The sequence below is a fragment of the Acomys russatus genome, chromosome 16 (genome assembly GCF_903995435.1).
Source record: "Acomys russatus chromosome 16, mAcoRus1.1, whole genome shotgun sequence".
In the NCBI taxonomy this organism is placed as follows: domain Eukaryota; kingdom Metazoa; phylum Chordata; class Mammalia; order Rodentia; family Muridae; genus Acomys; species Acomys russatus.
The window spans coordinates 41,963,260-41,975,202 of record NC_067152.1 but is presented as its reverse complement, the minus strand read 5'-3'; the positions used below and the strand labels follow the sequence as shown (position 1 = coordinate 41,975,202).

At 47.1% G+C, this 11,943-nt stretch overlaps 1 protein-coding gene across 1 annotated transcript; it reads right to left on the bottom strand.

The window, feature by feature from the left end:
- Positions 1-7,290: 7,290 nt before the first annotated feature.
- On the bottom strand, positions 7,291-11,699 carry Cdk3 (cyclin dependent kinase 3). The gene is made up of 7 exons (XM_051159291.1): positions 11,584-11,699; positions 11,181-11,258; positions 10,821-10,941; positions 10,571-10,741; positions 10,396-10,497; positions 9,091-9,294; positions 7,291-7,476 (listed from the first exon to the last, which is right to left on the bottom strand). The coding sequence occupies exons 1-7, from the start codon at positions 11,697-11,699 to the stop codon at positions 7,291-7,293; spliced, it is 978 nt and encodes a 325-aa protein (XP_051015248.1).
- Between the last annotated feature and the right edge of the window lie 244 nt (positions 11,700-11,943).

Here is an 11,943-nt window from a genome sequence, read left to right as displayed (position 1 = left end):
AAAGGAAGTGCAGGCAAGCAGCTTCCAAAAGTATAGGCAGGACAGAGAGAGCTGACTGCCTGGACAGTCACGGGTTTTTCTCTATCATTGGGGCATCCAGTCTTCATCCTGCCAGCCCAAAATATCTGACAGATTGTTCTACGAAGCAGGATATTGGAAGGACTGGCCCACCTAGTCTCTGCAAAGCTGGACAGCCAATTTCTCAGTGTCATGCTTGGTCACAGTTTGGACAGTCAGTCTGCTCTCAGCAGTAGAGATAAGAACAGTCCTCTGTCCAGTGGCTACTCTGCCACACTTGTGTCTATGATGCTCTCATCTTCACGGAAGCTTGGAGGTGCTGCCAGGAGCAGATGTGTGTCTCTGTCAGAAAAGCCCTTTATTATTAAGTGCCATATTCTGTAGATCTCTGAAATGTTTGAAGACCATCAATTTAATATATAGTGCATAATCACCTATCCTGTATCTATGGATTGATTGATAGCTATCTCAGTATATCTAAATAGACAGGCATTGCTTGTTTTTAGCTATGCACTATCTACTTAACCTTGAAAACACAAGAAACTAAGTAAGGCTTCTTCTGTAATTAACTAAACTAGTATCTATCAAGACTACAAATAAGATTTATAGGAGGCTGGAGAGATGGCTTAGAGGTTAAGAGCACTGGCTGCTCTTCCAAAGGTCCTGAAGTTCACATGGTGGCTCACAATCATCTATAATGAGATCTGGCGCCCTCTTCTGACCGACAGACACATATGCAGGCAGAACACTATACATTTTGTAATAGTTAGCGCTCATAAGACTAGAACTTTACATCACATTTTAAAATGAGTTGCATATGTACAATATGTAAAGTAAAAGTTGAACAAAATCTTTAATTTCTTTTGATCTACAATACCAGTGTAAAATATTTGAGGCTGATAGATTCATTTTTTCTTTTTTACTAATAGATTCAATAATCTACCTTTTATCCTATAGTTATATGTCTTCCCCTTTTATCATTCCCTTTTCCCCTCCTTTCCTCTAACACTAGATAGGATAGAAGGAAAAGAGAGAAAGAAGGGCCGGGCATGGTGGTGCATGCCTTTAATCCCAGCACTCAGGAGGCAGAGGCAGGTGGATTGCTCTGAATTTGAGGCCAACTTGGTCTACAGAGCAAGTCCAAGACAACCAAGGCTAACACAGGAAGACCTTGTCTCAAAAAAAGAAAGGGAGGGCTAGAGAGATGGCTCAGAGGTTTAAGAGCACTGACTGCTCTTCCAAAGGTCCTGAGTTCAATGCCCAGCAACCACATGGTGGCTCACAACCATCTCTTCTGGCCTGCAGGCAGAATGCTGTATACATAATAAATAAATAAATCTTTAAAAGAGAGAGAGAGAGAGAGAGAGAGAGAGAGAGAGAGAAGGATAAAGGGGAGAAAGAAAGAAATCCCTAGATGTAACCTTTACTAACTTATAACTATCCCCCCCCCAGGACAAAAACAAACATTGGTAACCCACCAAAGACACCCAACCCTATCTATTGGGAATTGAGGCCTTGTGTTCTCAAAATTACTTTTTGCTCTCTGGGAGTAAAAATGTCTTTTGAGTATCCTTAGAAAAATAAGATATTGGCCAAGCACTGGAAAAGCTAACTGTATCTGTTTCTCAGCTGCTGTTGTTCCTTTTTAATTAATATTAATAAAATTTAAAGTCAACAAAGCATTATTTAATCTGTCCCTATGAGTCTTTACCCTTGCTCTTTGTTTAATAAGCATGTCTTTTAAGGTACGATTAGCTCTTTCTACAACTGCTTGTCCTGTAGGACTGTGTGGTATACCAGTAATGTGCTTTATATTATAATATGCAAAAAACTCTTCATTCTATTGGATACATATACAGGAACATTGTCAGTCTTTTGTTTTGTTTTGTTTTGTTTTGTTTTTCGAGACAGGGTTTCTCTGTGTAGCCTTGGCCATCCTGGACTCACTTTGTAGACCAGGCTGGCCTCGAACTCACAGCGATCTGCCTGCCTCTGCCTCCCGAGTGCTGGGATTAAAGGCGTGCGCCACCACGCTCAGCAACATTGTCAGTCTTAATTTGTGCAGGTATTTCCATAATTGCCATTATTTCCAATAAGTGAGTAATTACACAATCAGCCCTTTCAGAACTTAAAGCAGATGCCTATTGAAACCCTGAGTGTGGGGCTGGGGAGATGGCTCAGAGGTTAAGAACACTGTCTGCTCTTCCAGAGGTCCTGTGTGCAATTTCCCAGCAACCACATGGTGACTCACAACCATCTATAATGTGATCTGATGCCCTCTTCTGGCCTGCAGGGGTACATGGAGGCAGAGCACTGTATGCATAATAAATAAATCTTAAAAAAAAAAGAAAAGAAAAGAAACCCCGAGCGTGTATCAATGGCATGATGTATGTACCTTTGTTTTCCAAATTCTGCAAAATAAAACACATCTGTCTCCCAGATGTCCTTCCTTTTGGTACTCCTGGGGTTACTTCTTGCCCACAATGAAGTTTGGACATACAAAGACCACGCAGAACACCTTTTAATTATGTCTTCGGCTTGTTGCCAATAGAGAAATTTTTTCTTTAAACCTTTACTGTTAAGGGCTGGAGAGATGGCTCAGAGGATAAAAGCACTGACTGCTCTCCCAGAGGTCCTGAGTTCAGTTCCCAGCAACCACATGGTGGCTCACAACCTCTTCTGGCCTGCAGGTGTACATGCAGGCAGAGCACTGTATATGTAATAATACATAAACAAATAACTCTTTTTTTAAAAAACCTTTACTGTTAATATGATGCTCTTCATGAAAATTTGAGTCTTCTAACACATTTCTTATTAGTAATTGGTCAATTTCCTCACTTCCTTGTGCCAATGGACCTGGTAATCCTGTACGAGACTGAATCTGAGTAATATACCGGGGATAATTTCTACTTCTGATGGCCTGTTGCAATTCCATAAATAACAAAGTCAACTCTTTCTGCATATTGAGAGTCAGTAATTGTATTAAGAGAGTCAGGAAAATCTTAACAGCATCATAAGGATTGCACACAATTCTGACTTTTGTACTGAGGTATGTGGGCTTTTGATCACTTTAGTTATTTTATCTGACTTATAACCTGCCATTCCCATCCTGTTTGCATCAGTACAGAAGGTTTGTGCTGCAGGAATTGGTGTTCTCTTTACAATATGAGGAAGGATCCAATTAGTTCTTTTTATAAACTGTATACTTTTGCTTTTTGGGTATTTGTGATTAATTTCTCCCAAGTAGTTACCACAGGCTCTTTGCCAGTCTTCATTATTACCCATAATGACATAATCTCAGCATTAGTAAGAGGCTCTACAATCTCTGCCAGGTCTGTTTCTGACAACTGACGCAGTCTTAGTGTACCTTGTATAACTTGTATAACTAATTCAGAAAATGTTTTCTATGTATGTCTTCAATTTTTTTTTTTTTTACTTTATGTGCTAAGAAAATCCATCCCATGATTTTATCTTCCCTTTGCATAGTGAGCCCAGTAGGAGAATGAGTTGAAGGTAAAAATAAGCTTAGGATCAGTTCTCCCCACGAACGCATCCTGTCGTCTTTGTCTTACCAGGATTAACTCTCTTCCTGTTTCAGCCATTCGACACCTTGGACTGTTTAAATCTGAATCCCCTTGACAAGTTTGAAACAAGTTACTTAACTCATAAGTAGCTAATCCAATTGTAGGCCTCATGCCAGTTAATATCGCCCATCAATTTTTGGAAATCAAGAGTTTGCAACTGGCCTTTACTCCCAGCACTTGGGAGGCAGAGGCAGGTGGATCACTGAGAGTTTGAGGCCAGCCTGGTCTACAAAGTGAGTCCAGGACAGCCAAGGCTACACAGAGAAATCCGGTCTCAAAAAAACAAAAAACAACAAGAGTTTGCAACTGATCTCTATGGATCTGTATCGTGGTCAAATTTTTTTGAGTTATCTTATAACCCAAATAGGTAATTGAATCTCCTATTGATATTTTTTCTACAGCAATCTGTAACCCCAGCATGGCAGAATTCTCTGTGTTTCCTTAAACATTTTCTCTAAAGTATCTGCATCAGAATCAGCCAACAAAATATCATTCATGTAATGGTAAATGACAGATTGAGGAAATTGCCTATGAATTATTTCTAACGGTTGTTGCACAAAGTATTGACATAAAGTTGGGTTATTCAACATTCCCTGTGGAAGTACCTTCCAATGGTAGCTCTCTCTCTCTTTTTTTTTGGTTTTTCGAGACAGGGCTTCTCTGTGTAGCCTTGGCCATCCTGGACTCACTTTGTAGACCAGGCTGGCCTCGAACTCACAGCAATCCACCTGCCTCTGCCTCCCTAGTGCTGGGATTAAAGGTATGCGCCACCATGCCCGGCTCCCAATGGTATCTCTTTCTTGGACCACTACTGTTCAGAGTAGATGCTGAGAAAGCAAACCTTTCCCTATCTCGCTCATGCAACAGTGAAAAAACAACTATTATAGGCCATGACTTAGGTAACAAAGGTGGTGAAGGAATTCCAGGCTGTAAAGGGCCCATGGCTGATGTACTCTATTCACTGCTCTTAAATCCGTTACCATCCTCCATCTTCCTGATTTTTTTTTTCTTTTTAAAAAATATTTATTTAGGGCTGGAGAAATGGCTCAGTGGTTAAGAGCGCTGCCTACTCTTCTAGAGGTCCTGAGTTCAATTCCCAGCAACCACATGGTGACCCACAACCATCTATAATGAGATCTGATGTCCTCTTCTGCCATGCAAGTATACGTGCAGATAAAGCACTCATACACATTAAATAAATAAAATCTTTAAAAAATATATTTATTTAGGCCACGCGTGGTAGCACACACCTTTAATCCCAGCACTCGGGAGGCAGAGGCAGGGGGATCACTGTGAGTTCGAGGCCAGCCTGGCCTACAAAGGGAGTCCAGGACATTTATGTACACCTGCAGGCCAGAAGAGAGCACCAGATCACATTATAGATGGTTGTGAGCCACCATGTGGTTTTTGGGAATTGAACTTAGGACCTCCGCAGGAGCAGTCAGTGAGTACCCTTAATCTCTGAGCCATCTCTCCAGTCCCCAGTTTCTCTTTTACAAGAAACACAGGGGGATTCCATGGGCTGGTAGACCCTTCTATATGCTGAGCCTTCAGCTGCTCTTGGACTAGTTGTTGAAGGGCTTGCAGTTTTCTTTTGTTATGGGCCACTGCTCTTACCGCACGGGTCTGTGTGATATCCATCTTAGGGGCAAGGCTGTTGGTATATCCACAGTCGCCCTTTTTATAAACTTGGAAACTCAATACCTGTGTAGTTCTGTGTTTGGGCAGTGGGCACAGCTTGTGATCCTCCTTGATTACACATAGCAATGCCTTCCCCAGAAGCATCTACCATCTCACCCCTATTTTCACCATTGCCTGTCTCTGTGATTGCAGGAATATTAATTTGAGTACCCCATTGTTGGAAAAGTTCCCTTCCCCACAAATGTATGGGTATGTCAGCCCCATAGGGTCTCAGCTTCCCTGTGTGCCCTTCTGGTCCCACACACCTAATCCACCGTACGCTTTGTCTTAATTGAGATAGTTCACCAATTCCTATACATTGTGTATAAACCTTCTGACGTGTCCAATCTGGACTCCAAGACATTCAAGAAAAGGATCGTGACATCTGGTCTTGTATACACCAAACCTTCTATTTCAACACCATTCATTTTATACTATTAATTTAGGTCTCTGATCATTAACCATTGTTTGCCAGAACACGAGTCTTCCAGTACTCCCAAATGCTCCTATTCTGTCTACTGGCGTGGCTTTGCCCTTGAGGTAAGGAAACAGTAACAGCTGAGCAATTTTATCCCCTGCACTAATTTGCATCTCCATCTCCATGATTTTAATTTCCTCCTTGAGAAGTTAATCCACTTCCTCCCAAGATTATTCCTACTGTCCCTGAAGGTAAATGACTGTAAACGCCAGTGGCTATTTTGTAACCTGTGGGGATAGTGTAAGAGATTTATTTGAGGCCAGATCCAAAGCTGCACTGCCTTCAGTAGCATGTATTAAATCATCCATACCTATGCCGGGTGTGGTGGCACACGACTTTAATCCCAGCACTCAGGAGGCAGAGGCAGGTGGATCGCTGTGAGTTCAAGGCCAGCCTGGTCTACAAAGTAAGCCTAGGACAGCCAAGGCTACACAGAGAGACCCTGTCTCGAAAAACCAAAACCAAAAACCAAAAAAAAAAAAAACCACCCCAACCAAACAAACAAAAAAACAGGAAAGAACTTTGCAACAGCAGCTGTGATTTTGCTGACACTCGGAAACGGCATCTCCGTATCTTCAAAACCTGTACCCACTATGTTACCCATTAAGCCCAAAACACATTAGTTGCCACCTGTAGGCTTCGACTTTTCCAAACCTACTTTATTTGGGGTTCTTTAATGCTTACACCTCCCTTCCAACCCACCTACCCTAGATAGGAGAGAAAACAGGCTAATGGGAACAGGAGAAGTAGACCTTTTTAGACTCAGTTCCTGAGAGCGATTCCCCTGGCGTAGTCGGCAGGATTTCATCAGACCAGAAATTCAACCAAAGTTGCTGCTGGAACAGCAGCCGGAACCCGGAGCCCCGAAGTATTCTCTGGAGTGGTTCTCTTTGGCGCATTTCAAAGTGGACCGACGGACAGGCAAACAATACCAAGACCCAAAAAGCCCCGCCTCCTGCTTTGGGCGCATATGTATATATAGCTCCTCTCAGAGTCTGTACTAAAATGTATTTCAGCTGGTAAAACCCAAGCCCTTGCATGAGGTGGTTCATCCTCCAGTGGATGAACATCACCTGTTCTTCTCACAAGTCTGCTCCCCATTCCACACTTCGGATCAAAACAAGAACATGTTTACATCCACTACAACTTAGAACACCCTCAGGTGCCCGGAGGGCTCCCAGGACGGGGAAAACCACCCAATAGCACCCCATGTTTTAGATCCTCTCAACTGGAACTCAACTTCTTCCAACAGCTTAAAACAAAATCAAGACCAGCAGAGGGCACCCTCTCCTGGGGCCTAGCTCTGCAGCTAAGGTGAAGGGTTGGGGTCTCAGAACCTGACACAGGCTGTCCCTTGTCAGAGGGTTACAAGCCTGGCCCCACCCCCATGCATCAAGCACCTGCATGCCTTTTTGAAAGTGCACCATCAAATCCAGCAACATGGGAAACTCGCCAACTTGTAGGCAAGATGAAGGCAAGCCCAGCCTTCTGGTGGCCGATGTAAAAAATCCCTCAGGGTGTATTTTCCTCTTAGAAATGGGAGGTCGGGTTTTGGGGGAGCAGCTGGAGAGGGGCTGAGGCGGTGGGCCCTGCGTACATGTTTTCACTGGTAGAAATGCTCGGCCATGCAATGGCGGGGTGCTCAGCAGAGAAGTAGGGGTGGGCCAGGGCTGTCCTGGCTGAGATCCGCTGTCTGGGGTCATACTGCAGGAGTCCCTGGGGAGGAAGAAAAGAGATTGCCCCTGGGTGAAGCCAGGCTAGAGAAAGACCCCGAGCCCAGAATTTTGTGAAGCCCCTGCCTCTTAGCTGTCTGTGTGTCTCTCTGTCTGCATCCGTGTGTCTACGCACATGGGTAGAGGCATCTGGTGCCCAGGAACTAGAGACACCTGATGTGGGCACTGAACTCTGCAAGAGCAACCATCTTTCCAACCTCACCATCTCTCCAGCCCCAACACGGGGGTTGCCTGCACTGCATACGCCAGGCTAGCTGGCCCATAAGCTCCAGGGATTTCCCTGTTCCAGGTCCCATCCCGCTCTAGGAGCAGTGGGGGTTAAAGACTGCTGCTGCCAGGTCCTGCTTTAGGCTCCTCAGGAGCTTAACCCACTGAGACCCCACCCTTGCCAGCTTTGTCTGGATTTGGAGATCAGAAGTGAGGTCCTCGTGTTTGCATGGTGAGCACTGCACCAACTGGACCATCTTCTTAGTCCATGTGTCCCAGCCTTTAAGCCAGGTGTGGACACCCCTAGAGGTTAAACCTTAGTTTGGATTCCAGGCCAACTGCTTCCGGGTGAGAACAGGTATGTTTCATGTTAGGCAGCAGTCCCCAACCCTGTCCAAAGCCTGTGCATTTGGGGTGGGGTAGGACAGACAACGATCAAGCGAAGGAGAAGCTAACACAGCCAGAGGCCAGGCCTGTCCAGCTTTCTGCCCTCAGGTACATAACCCAGACAGGACGCCATGGATAGCGTATGAAGGCAGGGGGGGGGGGTGGGGGGGGGGGTTTAGCAAGAAGTGCATGCCATCCTGCTGGCGCTAGGTTGTAGAAAACACACAGGGGGCTGCAGAGATGGCTCAGCGGTTAAGTGCACTGTCTGCTCTTCCAGAGGTCCTGAGTTCAATTCCCAGCAACCACATGGTGGCTCACAGCCATCTATGACGTGATCTGCTGCCCTCTTCTGGCCTGCAGGTGTACATGCAGGCAGAGCACTGTATACATAATAATAAATAAATAAATCTTTAAAAAAAAAGAAAGAAAACACACAGGCTTCTGGTAACCTAACTATCACCTCTATGGAGACCCTGTCCTTCCTTCCCTGGCCCAACACCAGGGTAGAGACAGACATGGGGATTGCAGTCTTGTGGGCAAACACGGGTAACTGTCTGAGGCTCAGTAGGCAGCTGAGGGTTCAGTAGGATAGCAGGAGTCTGGATGGTTAGGACAGCCAGTTCTGCACAGCCAGTCCTTTATAAAGACCAATCACTGAGAAAAGTACTGTGGGGGACACTGAGGCAGGAGGAGGTGTGGTCTCTGCCCAGGGAAGAGCTCCACTGAGATGGGGCACAAAGCCCACAAGGGAGACGGAAGACAACTAGGAAAAATGGACAACAGCCATTGCACACAAGCAAAGCTACTTCAGAGAAGTTTCCAAAGGGAAGACAAACACTGGACTTAATCAGAGGAGGCTCCTGACTGAAAGGGACAAGCTAAGTGTGTACAAAGGTCAGAGGAGTCCAGTTAGGCAAGTTACGTAACAGGTGGCCGAAAGAGGGGACACTCTGGGGCAACAGCAGCTGCTGCTGGGATGCTGTCCTTGCCCACTGGTACCTACCAGGAGCAGGTCCTTGCCTTCGGGTTCCAGCCTGGGTACAATCTCCTGAAGCCCTTTCCGGTCCCATGTGGGGAAGCTGCTCTGGTAGTCTGGCAGCTGGGAGACTCCCGGCCATGTGGCTTCACTGGGGGTCCCCAAGGTGCGAAAGATCCGGAAGAGCTGGTCGATCTCTGAGTCACCAGGAAACAGAACTTTGCCAGTCACCTGGTGCAGGAGAGAAGAGTGTTCTGCATGACCCTGGTGCTAACACAGAATTCCACACTGAGCAAGTGGGGGACACAGGAAGGGACATTTTCACAAGCTGGGCCTGGTGGTGCACGCCTTTAATCCCAGCATTTGGGATGCAGAGGTAGGCAATCTCTGTGAGTTCAAGGCCAGCATGGGCTAGGACAGGCAAGGCTATAGCTACACAGAAAAACCCTGTCTCAAAAAACATAAAAAAAAAAAAAGAAAAAAAAAAAGACTTGCTTCTCCAGCCAGCCACATACACCCCTCAACTCACCTCTACTAAAAAGCATTAAGCACAGTGGACTCCTGGCTGCCATGGTTCTGTATAGCTCAGTCTAGCCTTGAACTATAGGAAAGCTCCTGCCTCAGTGCACCCAGTTCCCCCTTAACTCCTGGTTTGGTTTGGTTTGTTTTAATGCTAGGCAAATGCTCTACCACTGAGCTGCATTCTTAGCCCTGTGTTCCAAGTGCTAGAATGACACACACGTGCTACCATGCCCAGCCCAAACCAAATTTATTATTATTTATTATTATTATTATTATTATTATTATTATTTACATTTATTGACTTACATTGTGTGGTGAAAGAGAGAGAAAGAGCGCGTGGGGGCGGTGGGGACAGAAACAGAGAGACAGAGACAGAAACAGACAGACAGACAGATGAATGGACAAAGAGTGGGCATGTGCACCACAGTGCGCTGGGGGGCTCTCTCCTCCCACCACAGGCCTTCTAGGGATCACACTCCAGCTGTCAGGCTGGGCGGCAAGTGCTTTCACCCCAGCCACCAGCTCAAAGTTTGTTTTTTTTTTTTTTTTTTTTTTTGGTTTTTCGAGACAGGGTTTCTCTGTGTAGCCTTAGCCATCCTGGACTCACTTTGTAGACCAGGCTGGCTTTGAACTCACAGCGATCCGCCTGCCTCTGCCTCCCGAGTGCTGGGATTAAAGGCGTGCGCCACCATCAAAGTTTGTTTTTGATTTGTGTTGCAGCCTGGGAATTGAAGCCATGGGCCTTCCCCAGCTTAGGCGATCACTCTACCACTGAGCTATCCCCCATAGCCCAGCATGTCCCCCTTTTACCATCTCTGCAAAGATGCAACCGACGCTCCAGACATCCACAGCTGTTGAATAAAATTTGCTGCCCAACAGGATCTCGGGGGCGCGGTACCACAGTGTCACCACCTGTGAGGACAAGAAGCAACATTAATCACGGTGGCTGACTCCACTGGTGACATCATCTCCTGCCCTCCACTACCTCGTGGGTGTAGGTGCGCAGGGGAACCCCGAAGGCCCGGGCCAGTCCGAAGTCAGCCAGCTTGATGGCTCCGAACTCATCGATGAGCAGATTCTGAGGTTTCAGGTCTCGGTGGATGACGCGACGGGAGTGGCAGAAACTCAACCCTTGCAGCAGCTGGGAGAGGTAGCTCTGTGGGAAAGACCGAGGGGAAGAGCCGTGAGGCAGAAGGTGGCTAGCAGGGGTGCGGGGGCGGCTTTCCCCTGGGCACCTTGACTGTGTGCTGAGGGAGCTCCTGTGTGGGCGCCGAGTCCATGCGCTTCCTTAGGTCCTGAGTGAGGAACTCAAACACCAGGAACAGCTTCTTCCCTCTGTGGACCACATCCAGCAACCTGGCGGGAGGGGTCAGTCAGTCTCAGGGAGTGACATTTAGGATCTCAATCCCCTGCTTTTTTTTTTTTTTGGTTTTTCAAGACAGGGTTTCTCTGTGTAGCCCTGGCTGTCCTGGACTCCCTTTGTAGACCAGGCTGGCCTTGAACTCACAGCGATCGGCCTGCCTCTGCCTCCCGAGTGCTGGAATTAAAGGCGTGCGCCACCACTTCTGGCTCCCCCACTTCTTTTCCCAACTCACTTGACAATATTGGGGTGCTTCAGTTCTTTCAGCAAAGAGATCTCCCTGATGGCAGTGCTAGGAACCCCCTCGTCCTCCCTGTGGGAAAAGAAGAAACACCAATGGGCCCGAGGAGTTCCTTCTGGCCAGGCTATGTGCATGCGTGTCATTGCTCTGCTCCCCAATTCTGCACAGAAGGCCCGTGCAAGAGTGAGGCCTGTGGTCCTCAGCACACTTTACAACCATGAAGCTCCACACAGCTGGACCCAGAACAAAAACCAGTCTGAGGGCAGGGAGGTGGGTCCGCCCCTTTGTGGCTACCCTAGAGGTTGGGTGCAAGCCCCCCACCCCTGAGATGAGGACAGGTTTGGGGTATTCCCCTGGGGACACAGACGCGGCGTTGGGGGAGAGTCCCAAGACTCACAGGTCCAGCCTGATCTTCTTGAGGGCCACAAGCTGCCCAGTCACTTTGTTCTTGGCCTTATAGACCACCCCATAGGTGCCCTCTCCGATCTTCTCTACCTTCCGGAATGCATCCATGACTGTTAGAACTGCACTGGAAACAGACCGCATCTGCACATTTAAATCCCACAGGAAGAGTCCCCTCTGCCAGACTCCAGTCTGCACATAACGCCCTGCCCAGCCCCAGCTCAGGCCAGGCTCTCCCCACGCACTGCCTGCCACCCATCTCGCGTGGGAAGATGGATCGAGGCTGAGAGCTGTTTCTTGCCCAGCCTAGCCTAACCCAGCTCCAGGCTTCGGCTCCATTGCCTGGCTACGGAAT